General features: G+C 34.8%; 1 protein-coding gene across 2 annotated transcripts in view; it reads right to left on the bottom strand.

Moving 5' to 3' along the window:
* The window catches only part of LOC149539766 (uncharacterized), a 44,823-nt gene extending 26,094 nt beyond the window's left edge, over window positions 1-18,729 (bottom strand). For both annotated transcript variants that reach the window (XR_016356301.1, XM_089800967.1), the window contains exon 1: window positions 17,755-18,729. Coding sequence is in view for 1 of the 2 variants with exons in the window: in XM_089800967.1 (XP_089657093.1) it covers window positions 17,755-18,368 (614 nt within the window). In the remaining variant the exon portion in view is untranslated. The remainder of the gene's footprint in view (window positions 1-17,754) is intronic.
* Window positions 18,730-19,556: the final 827 nt, after the last annotated feature.

Here is a 19,556-nt window from a genome sequence, read left to right as displayed (position 1 = left end):
GTTGATCATCAATGGGGAATAAGGAAGAAAAGAGTTGAGAAATTTTAAAAGAGTTGTAAATCTTTTAGGAGATCTACTGTAATTTTAAGTCTAGTCATTAGTATCAGTAGAGATCATTTTCTATTCATTTCTTGAAGCCTAGATCAACAAAGCTAATAGTCTATTAATTGTAGTAGTCTATTTTGTAGGTGTAAGGCATTGTAATAAAGCTGTTATTAAGTGTTCTGCAGAGACATTTTTCCTGCTCTTAGGCCCCGTTTGGTTGCAGGAATTGGGTGCAAATAGGATAATTCAACTACGAGAATTCAGAAATTTGGCGTTTGGATGCAAAAATGAAAAGTAGAATAGGAATACATTTATTCTATTTTTAGCCCAAAATGGACATGGCGGTCTTTCCACTAAATAGGAGGAATAGAATAGCCTATTCCTATTCCACTCTTTTCTGAACCAAATTTAATATTTGGTCGGGTCCACCAACATGCTCCATCTTGGAGGGAAAAAAATAGGGTTTTTTCATTGCAAATACACGCCTAGAGCCATAAGCACCATTTTCACACATTTTGAAGAGCTGAATCACCATTTTCAAGAGCCAAAGCGCCGCTATTGTTCAGGCGTATAGAGCCAGAAGCACCGCATTTTCACACACTTTCTTGAGGTGAGTCATCATTTTTCCTGTAGATAAATCCCTTCGGGGTAAAGCTTTTTCTTTATCTGAGGCTATGTATTGGAAGAAATGTGGATAATATTAGCGGCTGCAGCAATCTCTGTGTCGGCTCTCTTCTTACTTGTGCTAAATTTACTCTAAAAACCCCCTCTCAGCAAGCATTTCGATCTCCCCTTCGTTTTATCCAGCGAAATCAGCGACAAGAACACCAAGAATTTGCAGAGGTGGTTTAGATCGTGTATTGGTTTGCAGGGATCGATATATTAGAATGTATGTGTAAAATATTTGAGTAACGGGTTTCCTCTTATAGGCTCAAACATATTACAAGATTATTAGATCATGACCCTCTTATTGTTGTACATTTGTTGAAATTTTTGGGTTGGTTTATATGGTCAGGCAGATTTTAACCTAGGTTACACTCTTATGATTCAGTCTGGAGTTCAAAAAGAAAGGCTTCTGCTCTATAAAACGCTAGGCCTTACAGTAGCTCCCTAATCACAATTCTATTTGAAGTGCCTATACTGTCTTAGATAGAGTGGGTCAATGTCTTGGTGCTTTTCGTAGAATTGGCTTGCTTCAGATAGTTGTTTCCACTGCCCAATCTCAATTTGTGGGTCGACGTGAAGAATTAAAAGTTTTATTTACCTCTATGTTGTTGGATTGATAATTGGCTCAGGCAGCCTCAATTTCAATCATAAAATTTTGTCATTGGTTTTGTAGAATCAGGTTGTTTCAGATGGCCAATCTGAGCTTTTTGGGACAAGGCTGGGGTGGAGGTGGTGTTTGAGGAATATTAGGTAACAATGTTTTCATATATTGATGATTGGCTTAGCTGCATCACAATCTTGATCTGTGTTGGCTGTAATATTGCGAAGAGTCTATATTTCTGTGGATGGAACTGTGGGTCACTCAGCTTCACATCCTTGATGGTTTTGATTGAATTTTGGGGGATCAAATTGTTTGAGACGAGGTTGAAATGGCTTTCTTACATGGTTCGCTCTGAATGGGCTTGACGGATATTAAGTACTAAATTATTTGACATGGTCTTGTAAGCTCCCTTAGTTGAATTCATCTTTTGATGGATCAGCAGATTTTTACTTACAGTCCATTCATATAGTCCTAGGAGTATCTTTATAATATTTGACCTCAAGTACACTTGGCAATGTCATATAGTTTTTAAGGCGCAGATTGTCCACAATAGTTGTTCCAAATTCAGCTGTTAGGCATGTTTCCCTCATGTGGATATGAAGATTTTGAAGTAATGAATTGAAGGGCTGGCAGAGCTTTCGTTATGGACTTGTTTGAGACAGTCAAGTTGAATATTTCTTTTGATGGGTGGGCAGATTTTTTCTCAGTCTTTTTGTTCAGATTTATTTTGGGTTGATTAAACAAAACATGTTTTGGTGATTTGGTAGAATTTATAAGGTATATTGAAGACATTCCTTTGTTTCCCCCTGTCACAGTATACACTGATACAGTCTTCCTATTATTTTAATTCTACTTTGTAGGTAAATTTCCAAAATAGGATACAACTATCAAATTTGGGGGCTGCAAGAATCACATCACATACCATCATTAGCACCACCAAAACATTATTCGGTAAATCAATCATAAAATGAATGTTAAAATCATAAAAGGGTAAATCAACAATTTCTTAAAGCCCGATTCGGGAGGAGTCCACTGTAAATATATTGTAAGAAAAACTAAAAATGAAGCTCTGATTGTTGATTCGTAATTGCAAGAGAAAATGTGAAAGCCATATTAATTCATACATGTTGAAATAAGTATCATAACAAACCTCTGAAAACTGTACAAGTAGGAGTAGTAAAGCATTGAACTTGAAACTCCAACAATTTCTCTTTCACAAGTCATAAAGCTAGGCCCACTTTTCCAGCTTCCACAACACCAAAAAAGACCTACCTAGAACAGATTATTAAACAAGCTAATATACAGATTATTCCACATATTATTTTTGTGTTCAAGGCCTATGACATATTTCAGATTTCATTACCATATCATTTCTATATGTATACATACATATATTACATAAATTGCAGATGTATAGCATGTCTATATGGTGATGCAAACTAATTTATGAGCTTGCAAATTAAACCTAGAAGGAAATATTCTGCTCTGATCTGACTCCTGAGAAATATAATTACGGAAACAAACATTTTTACCATGTATAAAATACACAACAAAATACTATATTTATATATATCACTAATTATTATCAGAAAATACTTTAAAAACAGAGTGATTGGAACATCTTATTTAACTCCACCAGTTGTATATCCCTGTTTTGGGTGCTTGTCTCTTTCTATTTCCACCTTCAAATCCTTTTATTTATTGCCTTATACTGCTCCCTTAATCCTAAAACTGCCTCCTGAACCAAACTAAAAGCCAGCTAAAGACAACTGCCAACTGAAGATAATTAAAAAGGTAACCATAAAACATACATCTAAAAATAGTATGTTAAAGAGTTCTAAAAAGGCAGAACCGCCTCTCAACTAAACTAAATGTGGCAAGGGGCTATAAATAATCTGCATCATCGTTCCCTTTTCAAATGCAGTACAATCTCTTTGTTCATTTGGCTCTGATAAATATGTTGGGGCAGATCAAGAGTTGTAAGAATCCGGTAAGCCTTTCCATTTATCAGAATATAGCTTATAAGAACTAGATCTGGTAGCTGCCAATTTGGTAACTATTTATGGTTGCTGACTATTATCCTGTATTTTAGTTAGTTTTGAGGATTAGTTTAATCCCTCTATGCCTATATTGATATCGATATAAATTGTTGGCTATCGGATTCAGATTCTTGTAAAAGGGTGTTGCTCTTGGTATAACCATTCAATTAGGTTTCTACAATAGATACCCATTATAATTATAGTTATAACTTATGACAACTGATAGAAATATTGCATGATAGTTTGTGATGTGGCTTTAAAAGTAGGTTCTAAATTTCCTTAGCTTCATGAGTTTATTGGGCATGATATTTTGAGTTTCAAAGAAATATTTTAGTTGATAATTGATTGAAACGTTTGTGATGCGTATTTAGGTCATTGATGGATCTTGCTAATGATCCAAGGATTCGTGGACTCATTGCTAGGAAGAATAAAGCAATTCTTTCTGTAGTTGCAGCTCTTGTCACCCTTGCAATATCTATTGCAGCATCTGTACAAGAAGCTAGAGGAGAGAGGCATAAGCGCAGAAGAGATGAAAATCCATTTTATAAGCATATTATACATTCAACTAAGACAAATTGTCATAACCAACTTCGCATGACTAGGACAGCCTTCTTTTGCCTGGCTCAAATTCTTAGGAGAAATGGATGCATTAAAGATACGATAATGTTACATCCCAATTTTTGCCCTAAAAATTTAAAAATATTTAAAGCTAAACATAACCGTTGAACCAAAAATAAGTTTTTCATGTTCAAGTGAAATTCATTTATAAAAGCCGTTGTTTTTATAGCCGTTGTTTATTTATTCATGTTCATGTGAAATTGAAGCAGTTATCATTAGCCGTTGCATCATCCTATGAAGTTGAATTAGTTAAATTTAGCCATTGTGATCATGTGAAATGAAGTCAATTAGATTTAACCGTTGCCTAGTTACGATGAATCAGATAGTAATTATGATGAAATATCCTAACAATTTTTATCTAACAATTTATAAATCATGAATTGATGTTTTGGTGAGAATGTTGTTTTTTAAAGGTTGCAGGATGAAGACCCGAGAGAGAGGGGAAGCATTACGAAACAAGGTCATCGGAATGGGATGGACACAAGATTCAGTTATCAGGAATGACAGGTTTGATCTAAAAATCGCCCTGGCAAGTTATTAAGACTCGACAACAAATTTCTTAGTGGAATTCCGCATGAGCTTAAATTTATATATATATATAAAATAATAACTATAAACAAAATTCTTACCTTAATTTAATTTAACAAATAATAATATTATCTTACGTTATCTTACTCTCTTAATTAAGATCATAAATATATAAACACAAGATGGCACCATTACATTTAAATTTCTAATCCAATAAGCCACTTTGTATGTACATATTTATAAACTTATTGAAGACAATAAAATAATATAAAATAATATTATTATTTGATTCTTCAATTTCCTCTTCCCTCCTTTTCTTCTTTTTCGTTTTCTTCCTTATTCGTTTGATTTGTTTTAAAATACATCTGAGGAAGAAATCATATTGTGGTCTTGTAATGACAGGAAGCCGTAGGGACAAGCTCGGTTTTATTTATAACGCTTGTTCTTGTCGTTTCTGGGACATGGAGAACCGACCATCTTCCTCACGTTTACCCTCTGAGTAATACTAATTTCGTTTTGTTAAGAGCCATCTATCATTGAATAGCTTTGCTAACATACTCTGCTATCCTCACACGCCCGTGGAGACCAGAGAAGGACGTGTAAGTTCAGAACAACAACCACTGCAAGCTCCGTGTCACGTAAGACGACTAAGTGAAATTTTCCTTAATTCCGTTTCTCAATTGCATTTCTTTGTCAATGCTGAGTCGGCTTTCTTTTTGTCTTTTGTAAATGATTCCAATATTGAGGAAAATGTATAATTCATGTTTGTTTCTTGAGCAATCAAATGTGCATAAAGTCTAAGTTTTGTCTTTTAAAAACCATGTGATATAGCAGGTTAAGCTTTAAATAAATATAAATGTTTATTCAATCCTAGTCGTATGCTTGGATATAATTTTGCCAAATTTCTTTCTTTGAATAAGTCTGTAGGTATAACTTAAGACTTTTCCCTTTTAATCTCTGGATAAGAATCAAAATAACTGAGGTAGTATGAAGAACAAAACCACCGGCTACTGCTAGAAAAGTGATAAGGTGCCAGCCTTATAGATATGAGGGTAAAAGACCAGGCACCAGAGAGTCACCAGATGATGGCCCGGAATGTGGTAATAAGATGTTGATAAACCTGTAAAAATAATAATAAGAATATAGGCAGTAATTAAAAATTTACTCAATAAAATCTAATGCAATTTGGCTCATGCGATTCCACTTTGAAAATTAGTTGTCGAGCTGAGTGGTGGAGATCGGGTTATAAAAACCCACCTCTGAAATCCCTGGCCAGGGCGATGATTAGGCAGATTTGCCACAACAATATGATCGCGTTGATGTCTTGAAGCTTCAGTTATTCAACCGAATAGCTGTTGGGACCACAACCCACCTGAGTACTCCGATGACTGGATCAAATGAACGTCCCAAGCCTGCATTCTATTTAATTAGAACCTGTGGGGATAAGTAAAAAGGTCTGCAATTGGGAGGTTAAGCCTATGATAATGCTTCTCCTCTCACCAAAGTCAAAGCTCGGACAATTAATTGGAAAAGTCTCCCAAGTTAATTAGTACGTGTCTTTTTTGCTTTTAAAGTTAATATTCTTTTATTTTCAGCTGAAAAGATCTTCTTCGGAAAAAATAAATGTTATCATGTTATATGCAACTTCTGTTCCAGAAATTTTAGGTCTAGAATTAAATTTCAGTTTTTCTGTTAAATTCAATTATTCAGTAATTAGATTAAATTTAATTTTAGTAATTCGAATAGAATAATTTCAGAACTCAGGAGATTTATTTTCAGCAATTAGTTTAGATTTAATTTCAGCTGACTTTGTAATTTGATCAAATGGAATGTGAAATGGAAATATAATTAACGAATTACAAATCAGTTGGTTAAATGTTGAGAGTAGATGTAGAAAAACCAGCTGTTACAGATAAACATATCATTGGAAGAACAACTAGTGATGTTCCTCCATACCCGTGGCCATAATTTGAGGAATCGTAAGATTGCCCATAACTTTGCTCACTTTGGAGAGACAATAAGCCAACACTTCCACAAGGTATTGCGGGCTATATTAGCGCTAAATACTGATTACTTGATACCTACTACTCCTAATACTCCTGAAATTCTTGATAAGGACCGTTTTGACCCCTACTTCAAGGTAACTCTCCTATTGGAACATATTTTTTTGTTCACTTGAAATTCTATATGTGGAAATTTAATTATAAATTTGCTATTTGTAGGATTGTATTGGAGCAATTGATGGATCTCATATACCTATTACCGTCGATATGGACATACAAGCCAAATATCACGATAGGAAAGGCAACCTATTGCAAAATGTTATGGGTATGTGTTCCTTTGATTATAAGTTCCAATACATTCTTGCTGGATGGGAAGGGTCTACCACAGATAGTCGTGTTCTTGCTTCTGCTCTCTCGAGATTGGATCTACTAGTAATGCTCCCCAGTATGTGGAATCATCTTGTATTTAACTATATAGTGAAGTTTATAAGAAATGTGTCAAGGTTATAACATTATACTTTATATGTGTGTTTGTGTAGGAAAATATTTTTTGGTTGATGCGGGATATCCAGACGTACCAGGATTTCTTGCCCCTTATCGGTGTACACGCTACCACCTTAAGGAGTTTTGTAGAGTAAATCCAATAAACACTCCGAAGGAGTTATTTAACCACCGACACTACTAACTTAGGAATAAAATAGAGTGTACATTTGGCATTTTGAAGCAACACTTTCCTATCTTGAGGCATGCAACATCTTATGCAATCATCACACAAACAAAGATTGTTTTGGCATGTTGCATATTGCATAATTTCATTACAATAGAAGACGGCATTCCATCCGAAGTTGAAATTGAAGAGGATGATGACCGTGAGGGGGTAAATGTACCAATACTTGAAACATATGGGATGACTCAGCGGGATAGAGATGATTGGGGGAAGTTTTGAGATGAAATAGTAAGGAGGATGTGGGAAGACTATAGACGATGCAATTAGTTGTAATTGAGATATATTATACATTTTGTAACGAGGCAATTAGTTGTACTTGAAATATACTATACATTTTGTAACCAGGCAATTAGTTGCACTTGAGATATATTATACATTTTGTACTTGGATGGTATTTGAATAACTTTTATGAATGATATATGATGTTTATGGGAATACATTTGACTGAATGGAAGAAAATCTAGCTGCTAGAATCTTGTTTATGTTTATGTTTATGTTCCTACATAATAATCTAGATTCTGAATATCTTGAATGATAATAATCTAGATTCTGAATATCTTGAATGAATACCTTAGTTGTGAGTTCTGGAAGTTTTTAGCACATTCTATATTTAGCTGTCGTGAGTACTAGACTATTCTTGCAGGTATCTTTGCACATTTTAGAGACCTGTAGCTTATGTTCTTTCATCTATGCTTTCTGCTGTTGAATACATTTTCGAAAAGTTTTTCCCTTCTCATGGTGCAAGTTTTGAAGGTATTGAACTTGCCATGAAAGCATCTTATGTTGTTTTTCTTGAGGATTTCTGGAAGTTAAATCCAGATTTTGGTAGTCATGAGCTGTAACTTTGCCCTGACTAACTGGAGCTCTTCTAAGGGCGTAATGGTGCTTGAGGTTTTACTCAAACCTCAGCTATCACCAGGATGAAGCCATTCTTTTGATTTCTGTGTACGCGGGTTTTCCTCTTGTTCTCTTCTCAGTTTGACTTATACCTGTTGCTTACCTGTGCAAATCCAGAGTTTTGTTTGTAAGGTAATGTTTCCACTGTGGTTTCCTTTTTGATGCACCCCACACACAACTTCTGAGCATATTCTTGACATGAGTTATCTTTCTCTAACTTTTATATATGATCTTTACTTGAACTGGGTATAGTAAAAATTGAAGCATTTGCAAACCACCTTTTTGTGTTTTGCTTGAGTGCCACAACATCTATGTTCTTAGTTGCATTTTTAACATATGCTGCTACCCGCCTTAGAAGATGATGAGTATGGGTTTTCATTTACTCTTGTTTCTTCTTTGAGATAATGGTGAACATTCTTATGGTTGCACACATGTTCTTGCTGATGTTTGTCAATTCCTGGCATTGTAATGGAACAAAATCCCCAGATCTATCTCAGAAATATTTTGAGGGTTTTATGATGCTTCAACTTTCTTACCATGATATCTTAGTTGGGGAAATATATGTAGCTCATCCCATTTTGCTTGTGATTAGAATACTTTAACTAACCATCATGCTGATCACTTGAATTGACTGTTATCATTGAAGATGTGTCAAAATTTACTATGGCATCAGTATTTTAGCATTCTTAGCATATATTTAATGATGATATATTCTGCTACATGATAGCATTGCTCTTGAATGGATCCATCACAATACTTTAGATCAATTCATTAACTTATGAATGTAAGTGCACATAACAGATTTAGCTTATCATGATAAACTGATTAGAACTGATTAGAACTTGCATTTTCCACAAATTCTGTATGCACCCGTCATTCAACGCAGGATTCTCTACAAAACCAGCAAGATAAGTTCTTCCAAATGTTTTTGTGAAAATATTCTGAGCTTTACATTTGTTCCTATGTCTGAAGACCCAATCAGATTAAAGAACTAGTCAACCTATCTCAGGCTTCTTGTTTTGTTCAATAGCATGGCTGACGATATGCAAACCAGCAATGTACCTTCATCTTCGAATAGAGTACTGTGGTCAAGAGAGATGGAACAAAAGTTCCTTGACTTGCTACAGGAGCAAGTCCAACTTGGTCGAAAAGGTGAAGGCGGATTCAAAAAAGAAGCTTGGACTGCCATTGAGCAGCACTTCAATGAAGATTTGAAGCAAAATTTGAGCAAAGATTATTTGAAGAATAAACTGAAAACGTGGAAGGCGGGATTTAGAATCATGAAAGATTCAAGAAACACTAGCAAGTTTGCTTGGAATGAAACCACACAATCTATGGATGCCGAAGATAGTGTTTGGAATGACCTTTTGAAGGTAAAATGCTATTTGAAGTTCATTTGAGTTTAAGTTAAATTTTACCTTGTAAAGTTAGTATTGAAAGTGAAATAATCATTTCTTTCATGTTACCAACATTGTAGAGGAAGGAATTAAAAAATGCAAGAGTCTATAAAAGGCAACCATTCCAATACTACAACAAGTTAGCCTTTATTGTGAGAAATGACATGGCAGAAGGTACTACAGCTGCCACACCACAAGAAACAGATGAAGGGCACATGATGGATGAGGCCATCAATCTAGATGATGATGGGATTTTCTGTTTGCTAGTTGATGATAATTTGGATGATGATTTTTTCTCAATCCCGCCAATCAACTACTACTACCAGACAAAATATATCACCATCCTCGTCAAAGAAGGGAAAGAGGAAGAAGGCAATCATGGCTGGTTCCATGGATAGCATTTTTGAAGCCTTGAATAAGATCGATGACGGCATGTCAAAGACTTACATTATCAAAGTGGATCAAGAAGATTCTGATTCGATTGCAGAGAAAATGTATGATGCCCTCAAAGTCATTCCTGGGCTTACTAAAGAAACAATGATAAGGGCATATGATGCATTTTTAGTTGAAACAGCAAGAGCAAAAGGATTTCTGACAATGACCGTTCCAAAGAGAATCAAATACATATTACTTAAGTATGGAGGACTCTAGATTCTAGAAACAACACAATATACATATGATTTTTGTTAAAACTATTTTGATTAGATATTGTAACAACCAATTTTGTAATGGTTGATTATATTACAGTCACCTTTAAATATGGCTGCTTGATAGCGTGCCTTGCGACATTTTTATATTAGTATCACTTCTTACCCTAATGCAAAACTGTCTCTCATGTACTGAACTATTACGAAAGATTTGCTGGTAAAATCACTTGAAACATTAGAAACAAGCATGACACAATCGAATACACCAATGAAAGATTGCTGTGCTGGGCAGCATTGTTTTCCTGATAAGTGTTCCCTGCTTGTTTATTTTTCCTTTCTGATCTGTTCTGTCTCAGAATCTGAATGTCTTGTGAGGTGTAAACATTTCCTAAATCCTTTGCTAGATTCATAAACTAGTAATTAAGAAGTGCAATTGTTGAACTCAACCATCTGAAGTTGAACAATTCTTTCATGATCCACTTAAGATCACATGTCCTCAATCCAAAGCTTGGCATCCCAAAAAAGTACTATGATGAAAAGAAATGGATTTACCTATTTCCTTTTTAAATGGGAGAGCTATAGTTCACAGCTTCTCATGGAGTAACAGTGTTTTCTCTCTTTGGGTCTAGTGTTCTAATCTTAATTTGCAAAACTATATTGCTTATGAAGTTTGTGACTGCTTCAAATCTTTACCACTTGATTCTCTTGCTCTCTAGGGTGCTCTGTGCTTATGTATTGGTTTTCTTTTTCTCGTCACTTCTCCTTTCAGCTCTTTTACTTCAGTACACACACTTTTGTAGGTTAGGTTGATGCTATCTAGATGATTGCTACACAACTTACAACAGTTGATTCCCATTCTCCACCATGACATCTTCTTTAGTTTTCTAATCTTCATTTGAATTTGGGGAAACTTCTTCAAGCTCTTGAAGCTTTAACACCATTTGATCTTGATTTAGCCAGGCTATTCCAATTTATAATTCACCGATTTTCTTGTCTTTACATTCTCCAAATTGATGCTTTTTGTTGCTCTATGGTTTCTATCTTGCTGTACCCAATACTAAACTTGATTGCGATACATGAATTTCCTTTGTCAACAATTATCATTTTTTAAAGTCTCTATTAGTAGTCAATTTAACTTGCAACTTTTTATTTACATCATCCAAGTGCTGTGATATATTCTCTAGTTTCCTGAGTTTCATTCGGAGTTAATAAATTTCTTCAAGCCCTTGACACTTTAACACCATTTGATCTATACTCAGCTAGGCTATTCTTATTTATGATTCACCAATACAAATTTTCTAGTCCTTACATGCTCCAAATTAATGCTTTCACAGCTCCATGGTTTCCATCTTACTGTACCCAATTTACAATACACTAAATTCATTATTTAGACATCATCATTTTGTAAAGCCTTCAATAGTAGTCAATTTAACTTGGAACTTTTGATTCCCATTCTCCAAGTGGTGTGACATCTTTAGTTTTTAAGGATCTAATGGAATTTCTTCAAACTCTTGAAGCTTCAACACCATTTGATCTATATTTGGCCAAGCTGTTCAAATTTACGATTCACCAAGACAGGTTTTCTTGTCCTTACATGCTCCAAATTGATGCTTTCTTCAGCTCTATGGCTTCCATCTTGCTGTAGCAAGATATCTATGCTTTGGTCTAAGCACTCAGACAATGAATGTACTATTACTTTTTGGCGAGGTAATTTGTGCTTCGACTTTTAATCTATGATTCAAGAACATTAACATTTGAAGTGAGTTCCATTTAGTCATCAATTACAAAATGAGCATAAACAACCAAGTGTTAGATCTTCTCATTTGCTCTGCTTCTCAAACTTTTAGCGTCCTAAATGTTCAATGTGCATTCTATGATTAATGGAAACATCTCTACGTCAGAGGATCACTTTGGTCTGGTCATCGATGATATTTTGCTGTCCAAAGTGATCAATCAAATACCTTTTGCATACAATTTAAGAGATAGATTGTCATTCAAGATTTCAGATTTACATTCCCATTGGCAATTCTTGTGAGCTTCTATTCAAGGTTCAATCATTGTCATATGGTGGGTACTTCAGTATTTAGAAGCCTTTGCAAAATTTGTGAAATTACAATTATTGCCTCTATATGTATGAGAATGCCTTTCAAGGTGCTTGCTTTGTTGCTAGTGTAAGCCTTCCAGAAATTTTAGGGTGTTGACTCCTAAATCAGCACCATCATCAGCATTACTCCATTTGTTTTGATGTGCCAGTTTTCAAAGTGGCAGTTATATGCCTTGCATCAATGTAGTTGATGCTCCATAAGTTGCTGATTTGTTTTTCAAAAATGTTTGGAGCAATTTTGAGCTACAAGTTACTATTGTTTTTTGTTGCAACTCTTGCTTTATGAAATTCTTTTGGAAAGAGGTGTGAAAGTTTCTTTGCCACCAATTTTGCTTTCCCCCTTGCCATCATCTACTTGCTGATGGTTAGATGTTACATCTTAATCCGTGCTCTCTGCATCCATCATCACCAGAACAAGCAGCAGGATAATTGTATACATGTCCCTCATATAGTTATACCTGGGCCACCTATCTGTTAACAAGGTATTCTTCTTTTGAAGTTTGTATGTGCTTCCAGCTACTGACATTCAGGGATTTCAATTGCTCCATTGGCTCTAGCTACATCCCACAAATAGAAGGAACAAGATTAATTTTCCTTAGTGTGTAGTATTGTCTTAGCTTCACCTAAAAAACCAAGATATTTCGACCAGTTTATATCAAATTTAAGGCACTCTACGTTACCCTTGCCATCAAGTACCTCATTCTTTCCAAATGGATGACCATGCTTAGCTTTACTTAAATAATTCGAGGTTCTAGAACCAACAATACCACAAACTGATTTTACACTTTTTTAAAGCTGATTATCCCAATGCTTTTTGCTTGGATGTCACAGCTCAACTTGGCATCCTTGATGATGTCAAACTGAGCAAGCTCAAGATTTTTGAATCCCCTCAATTTGAAGAGGAGATTTCCATCACTCACCAAGAAGATAAACTCCAGATTTTCAGCAACAATTAGTTGATGTCAATGGATGGTCGATTCAATGGCAATTTGCATCCACTTAACCTAATCATTATAAAATATAAATCAATTTATTCATATTAGTGAAGAGGATACATCAATGTTTTTGGTTGTCTTAGGTATGTAGATTTTAGCATCATCTATAAATTACTTTATGCAATTTGTGAGATTTATGTTATCTTCCATTTGATACAACTCTATCACTTGAATTTTATGATAGTGGGATAGTTGTGTTTTACATAAGAGAATTCTCTTATATGCTCGTGATGGTCTCTGATCCTAGTCTTTTCCCTGTATGACAGTATTTTGATCTCCAAGACAGTATCTACTCTCTTGGTCCCACAGTGCTTATATGTATTTTATGATTGTCATTCTGAAATCATCATAACCTTGTCTTTCTGCTTTACTTTACATGATTTACGATTTATAAACATTGATTTATGCTAATATATTTGATGTTTTGTAAGGTGTATTTTCATATAACAAATTTATTTTTAATATTGTAGGGTTGATGGCTTTAATGAATGTGCCAACATGTCGCTGTGGTGCTGGCCCATGTTTGTTAAAGACCTCTAATACAACAAAAAATCCTGAGCATAAATTTTGGTGTTGCTAAATTAGAAAAAGGTGGTTATTATAACGAATTTTCTTTAAAATTAGCGTAATGAATAATTAATTATTATGCTACGAACTAATAAAGATTTTCTATTGTAGGGACATGATGGGTGTGGATTTAATGGTTGGGTCAGTGATGCACAAACAACAAGTACGATGCGTGATGAAGGAACAACAAGGTGTAATGAACGAACACCAAGTACAATGCGTGATGGAGGAATAGAGTGCAAGTGTTGCAAGGCTCAGTAGGCTGAAATTTACTTTTTACGATGTTTTCTTTGCCTTGTAATTGCATTTATTTGCTGGGACCATATGCAAAAAAGTCCATAAGTAGAACTTGTATAGGATTTTTCTAAAATGACAAAAAAGACTCATATCAGATTTGAGATCTTTTATCAACTTTTATAAAATTATCTTTACATAAATCTTGTGTCTAATTTTTTTTTAATTAAAATCATGCTGAAAGATCATCTAAATATGACTTATTTGTATTTTTTTAAAATATTGAAGTTTTGATTTTTAATATTTTAATTTAAACTGAGTTGAAATGTCACGTTAATGCTATCAAAACTATACATTTTTAAATAATAACTTTTTGATTTTTTTAAATAATAAACCAAAATATTTAAAAATCAATTATAAGTAGTCATATATGATGCATTGAATATAATTTTTAAATAATTTTATTTAATTTTAAATACTTTCAAAGGTTGTGTTATACATTAACTATAAAGTCAATTTTTTAGAAAAAAAAAAATAGGATACTTGCTTTTAAAATAATTTACAAAAAAGTTTAGTTTTTAAAAACAATTTTTGTTATATTTAAAATTTAACCAAGCCTTAAAAAAATGAATTTATTAAAAAAAAATTTTAAAAAAACTTATTCCAATTCCTATTTTAATTGTTGCAACCAAACACAGAATATACATCTTCTGACTCCTCTTCCAGGACAACCAAACATGTTCAAATGATATTCCAGAAGTTATATTAAGAATGCGTAAATTCTAGAGGAGAGTTTATTCCAGCATTGATGAATGCCGCATTCAACAATGCCTGCAACCAAACGGGACCTTAGAAGTTGTGACTGTCACTTACTGGAACAGTTTTAAATTGTAGTTCTGGAACAATAATACAAATTTTGCAGAATCGTGTGGTGATGAGCTAGGTTCCAAAATGTTCAAGCTTCTGTTCTGTGATAACCTTTCATCATGGAAATATTATCAAGTTATAAGCTATTAAAGAACTGTCTTTAGTCATGGTCATTCTGAAGATGCAAGTCTCCATTTCTTGGTGTGGTTCTAGGTGGAGTTTTGAGGAGAGCAGTTTTGGAATGCAAAGATACTATGGGAGTGACCTTCACCTTCCACATGCAGAGGCAACAAAAGGCGCATTTTGGGCCAGTCGAGAATCACAGATTGAAATTGCTGCTAAAATGTCCATCAAAAGGGGTTGTTCAAGCTGTTCAAAACACTCTTGGTGTTTATTTTCAGAATGCGAAGCACAGGTAGAAGATTAATAAGGACATTGCAGTGATGTTAATGCCGTGGGGGTTGGATATTGGCAAGAATATAGAGGAGGTCCACTGGGTATTGATTTCTCTGTTTCCCAGCGATTTAATTGGACTCTCTGTTGGAGGGGTCACATCCAGGTTTTGCTTCTGATTATAGTGAGTGCTTTGAGAACGAGGATGAAGGAACAGAGTTGGGGCGATTCCCTTTTGTGCATTGGCCGAAGGGTGTTGATAAAGTTGCTTTAGGCAAGTCATTGCCTTTAACTGGCATAAACTGAAGAGGGAGATTCGTGCCTATCATGATGCAGGGGTCCGGGTGTGACTGGATTTTCCTATGAGTTTCCCAAAATGCCGATGAAATGGAGGCCAAAGAAGAAGGGTGGATTTGCAGTTTGTTTCCCCTGGGATGCAGGGGTGAGGAATATTGAATTCTGACTGTGGTTCAAAACACACTTGCGGTTTATTTTCAGAAAGCGAAGCACAGGTGGAAGATTAATACGGGCATTGCAGTGATGTTAATGGCGTGGGGATAGGATACTGGCAAGAATATAGAGGAAGTCCGCTGGGTATTGATTTATCTGTTTCCCATCGATTTAATTGTTGATTTGTATTCTCTGTTGGAGGGGTCGCATCCAGGTTTTGGTTTTGTTTATAGTGAGTCTTTGAGAATGAGGATGAAAGAACGGAATTGAGGCGATTCCCTTTTGTGAATTGGCCGAAGGGTGTTGATAAAGTTGCTTATAGGCAAGTCATTGCCTCTAATTAGCATAATCTGAAGAGAGCAATTCATGCCTATCATGATGCAGGGGTCTCAGTGTGACTGGTTTTTCCTATGAGTTTCCCAAAACGTCGAAGAAATGGAGGCCAAAGAAGAAGGATGGATGTGCAATTTGTTTCCCCCTGGGGTGCAGGGGTGAGGAATATTGAATTCTGACTGTGGTTAAAGGTTCTGGTTTCTGACAGTATCTCAACGCGGGTGATGCGAGATTGAAGTTTGTTTTTGAAGGTTTATGATTATGACATGCTCAAAAACTGGGTGATAAACGACGATGGTGTTTTGTGGAAGTGAACAGGAGCCCTCAGCAGTAATTGGAAAAATGGTTTCTCCAGAGCAGAGGATTTTGTCTGAAGAATGAATGGTGGGTTGCAAATGTGTGGCGAGCGGCTAAATGATTTTGGATAGTGGTTTTGAAGTCTGCTATGGAGGTGACAGTGGTTCAGAAAGGACATTGTTTTCGTAAATTTTCTAAATGGTGTTAATGAGTGTATCTATGACTATTGAAATGGCAATTATAAAGGGGATAGAGGCATTAATGTCATTAGCGGGATTGGGTTACTTGAAATGATCAGTCAATTTTCTCAATGACCTTATGATGTAAAACTTATTTCATAGATATTTTCTTAATGACACAATTATGGAGTTGATGGATCACAGAGTGCGATCCAAAACATTGATGTTAAAAAAATCAGACACAATCTAAACCAGAAGCTATTGGTTCAAAATTATAAAGGGGATAGACACAATAATGTCATTAAGGGGTTTGGGTTACTTGAAATGATCGGCCAATTTTCTCAATGGCCTTATGATGTATAAATTATTTCATATATATTAATAAAATATCTATATATTACTGACCAAAAAAAAAACTGTCTTTAGTCTGTTGTCACCTTGTTGTTGAAAATAAGAGGTCTTTTTATAGGTAGAGATGAGAAATCAACTGCCTTTAATTAGGCTACCTGGTTTCGACTGTATCATTTATATGGAATAGCACAGAAGCAAATAATGGTTAACAAACCAAAACTTCTTAATTCCTATCAATTAACCTAGAATTGCTTTAAAAAAATAAGATTAGAGGTGATTTGACACAGTTGAATAACATAACAATTTTTTCCGTTTTTCCAGAATTGATGAATGCAAAATTCAATGTAGATTTTCATTCCAATTGAAGAAAGTTTACACTCCTCTGATATATAAGAGGATGTTTGGAAAGTTGTATAAGCTACATATTTCGCATCTCCACTCCAGCATTTGACAATTGGGAAAACAACAATTGGCCAGACAAAAAACTGGGATTTTGATTTTGAGCCAGTTAGACTCAGCGCTCAAATGCCTCGTAACCCAGCTGAAAACTTGGTTACAAAGAAATGCTCAAGAAGAGGGTTTTCAGGCACCGAGTGATAGCGCCCAATTGCTAGAGTTAACCCCGAGTCCCATATACAGTAAAAACCCAATAGTCTAACCTTCACACACCCAACAGCAGGTTTTCCTTGACCTTATCAAAATTCAAGTCTACTCATGTACATGTGTGTGAGAGATTGAAACTCAAACTTCTTATATATAGAAATGGGTAGCGAAAACACGTGAAATTTTCCAAAAAAGGGAAAAGAAAGGACCAACCTCTTGATAACGTAAGAACAGGGTTTGTAAAGTTGCTGCCGAGCATCCGACAGGATGTGATTATAACAAAACGAACATAAAGCCATAGGCTTGGACTTGCAGCCCTGAAAAACACACTTCACACTCTCCATCCCATTTTCCAACTTAGAATGTATAAAGCCAGTTGCTCCACCATTCCTATCAATAAAATCTTTCTCTTCCTTGTCCTCCTCTTCAACTTCCTCCTTCAACCCACTTCTCCCGCTCTTCATATAAAACTCCCTATATTTAGACTTTAACTCATCCATTAAAGCCCAATAATGTCTTCTATACAATCTAGCAAGCTGCCTCGTCCGTCGGGCCCTTCTCCTCAACACTTCTTCAACAGTCAAGGCATCTGCATTCTGTAAAATCTCATCTTCCTCGGCACCGTCAATGCGTATCTCGGGCACTTCCAGGTCATTGTCTGAACCTTGGTCCTCCTGTTGCTTACCATCTGTATCACTGCAGCTGCAGCTGGCATCAGCTTGAGGGTTCAAACTCTGGTAGTTGTTGGTCGCAAGATTTTCAGAACCTTTTCTTGTGGGTACCTGTGAATTCTTCTTGGCAAGCTTCTGCTTGCCTGTGCTGCCCATTATGTTCGAAAAGAAGTATGCATACAAATTTTCGAAGGGCTTTTCGTTTTAGTTGCTCGGCAAGAGTTAACAGAAGTGAATTTGTCAGCTGAAGAGTATCTTCAGAAAGGGATTTAAGGATCTGAGCGTCTAACACGGCTATTCTGAAAGATAAATGTTACTTTTGTGCTACCAAGATCAGTTTCTGCTTTTGGGGCTGCCCGACAGACAGTCTCATGAGCTTTACCTGGCTGATTCTGTTTTTTCTAACATTCTTGGTGCATTCTTTTGGAGGGAATATAAATGTATCGAGTTTCGACGACTGTTTTTGTTTTGTACGGGAAACTTTCCAATACCAGACAAATGCTTACCTCGAGTGGGAGCTTAGATAACCAAATACACGCATAAGATCTGTTTTTTTTATAGGTAGGGGTTATGGATGAGTTGAAAATTCAGAGGACATTGCAATCATATTTCTTTAAATAATTTAAGATGGTTGGTTGAATTGAGAAGTATTGGGATCAAGCCTTGAATTTGACGGTCACTCTTACCTGTCATATGATTTTTCAATGACGGCTAAATTGTTTTCTTCCTTCTCATTTTATTGTCAATTTTTTAGTTTTAAGATATAATTTAAAAGATCATTTTAAATTTAAATATTTCATAAATAACAATAATAAATACTAATTAATAATATGTGCAAAATTCTTAATGAATAACTTAAAATTATACATTAGTAATATATACAAAAATCTTAAATAAAAGAAGAAGTTTCTAAATTAGTAATATAAAAATACATAAAAATAAGTTTTTAAAATTCATTATATTTTTATTTCAACAAAGATTTTGAATTAATATAGATATACAATCATCAAAATAGAAACATATCTAAATAGAAATAGACAAAAAATAGAAATATTTATAAAATAAAATAATACATATTTATCATGCATATATATTATAAATATTATAAAATCATCTTTTTGTATATTATTAAACAAAATACTAAGTTGCCTATAACAAGTATTGATGGTTTACTAACAATTTTATTTGTCATATTGATGGTTCTCTAAAAATTTTGCCAATCAATTCATACGGTCATACAATTTTTCAGCTTGTCATATACGGTTAAAAAGTGTAAAAACAGCCAATACGACCATCAAATTCTAACCCTGATTAAGATGGTTATTTTTTGAGAAGGCATAAAAA

The sequence above is a fragment of the Cupressus sempervirens genome, chromosome 9, assembly GCF_028749045.1.
Source record: "Cupressus sempervirens isolate cs-2001-9-10 chromosome 9, ASM2874904v1, whole genome shotgun sequence".
NCBI lineage: Eukaryota > Viridiplantae > Streptophyta > Pinopsida > Cupressales > Cupressaceae > Cupressus > Cupressus sempervirens.
This window is presented reverse-complemented; position numbering and strand designations above follow the sequence as displayed.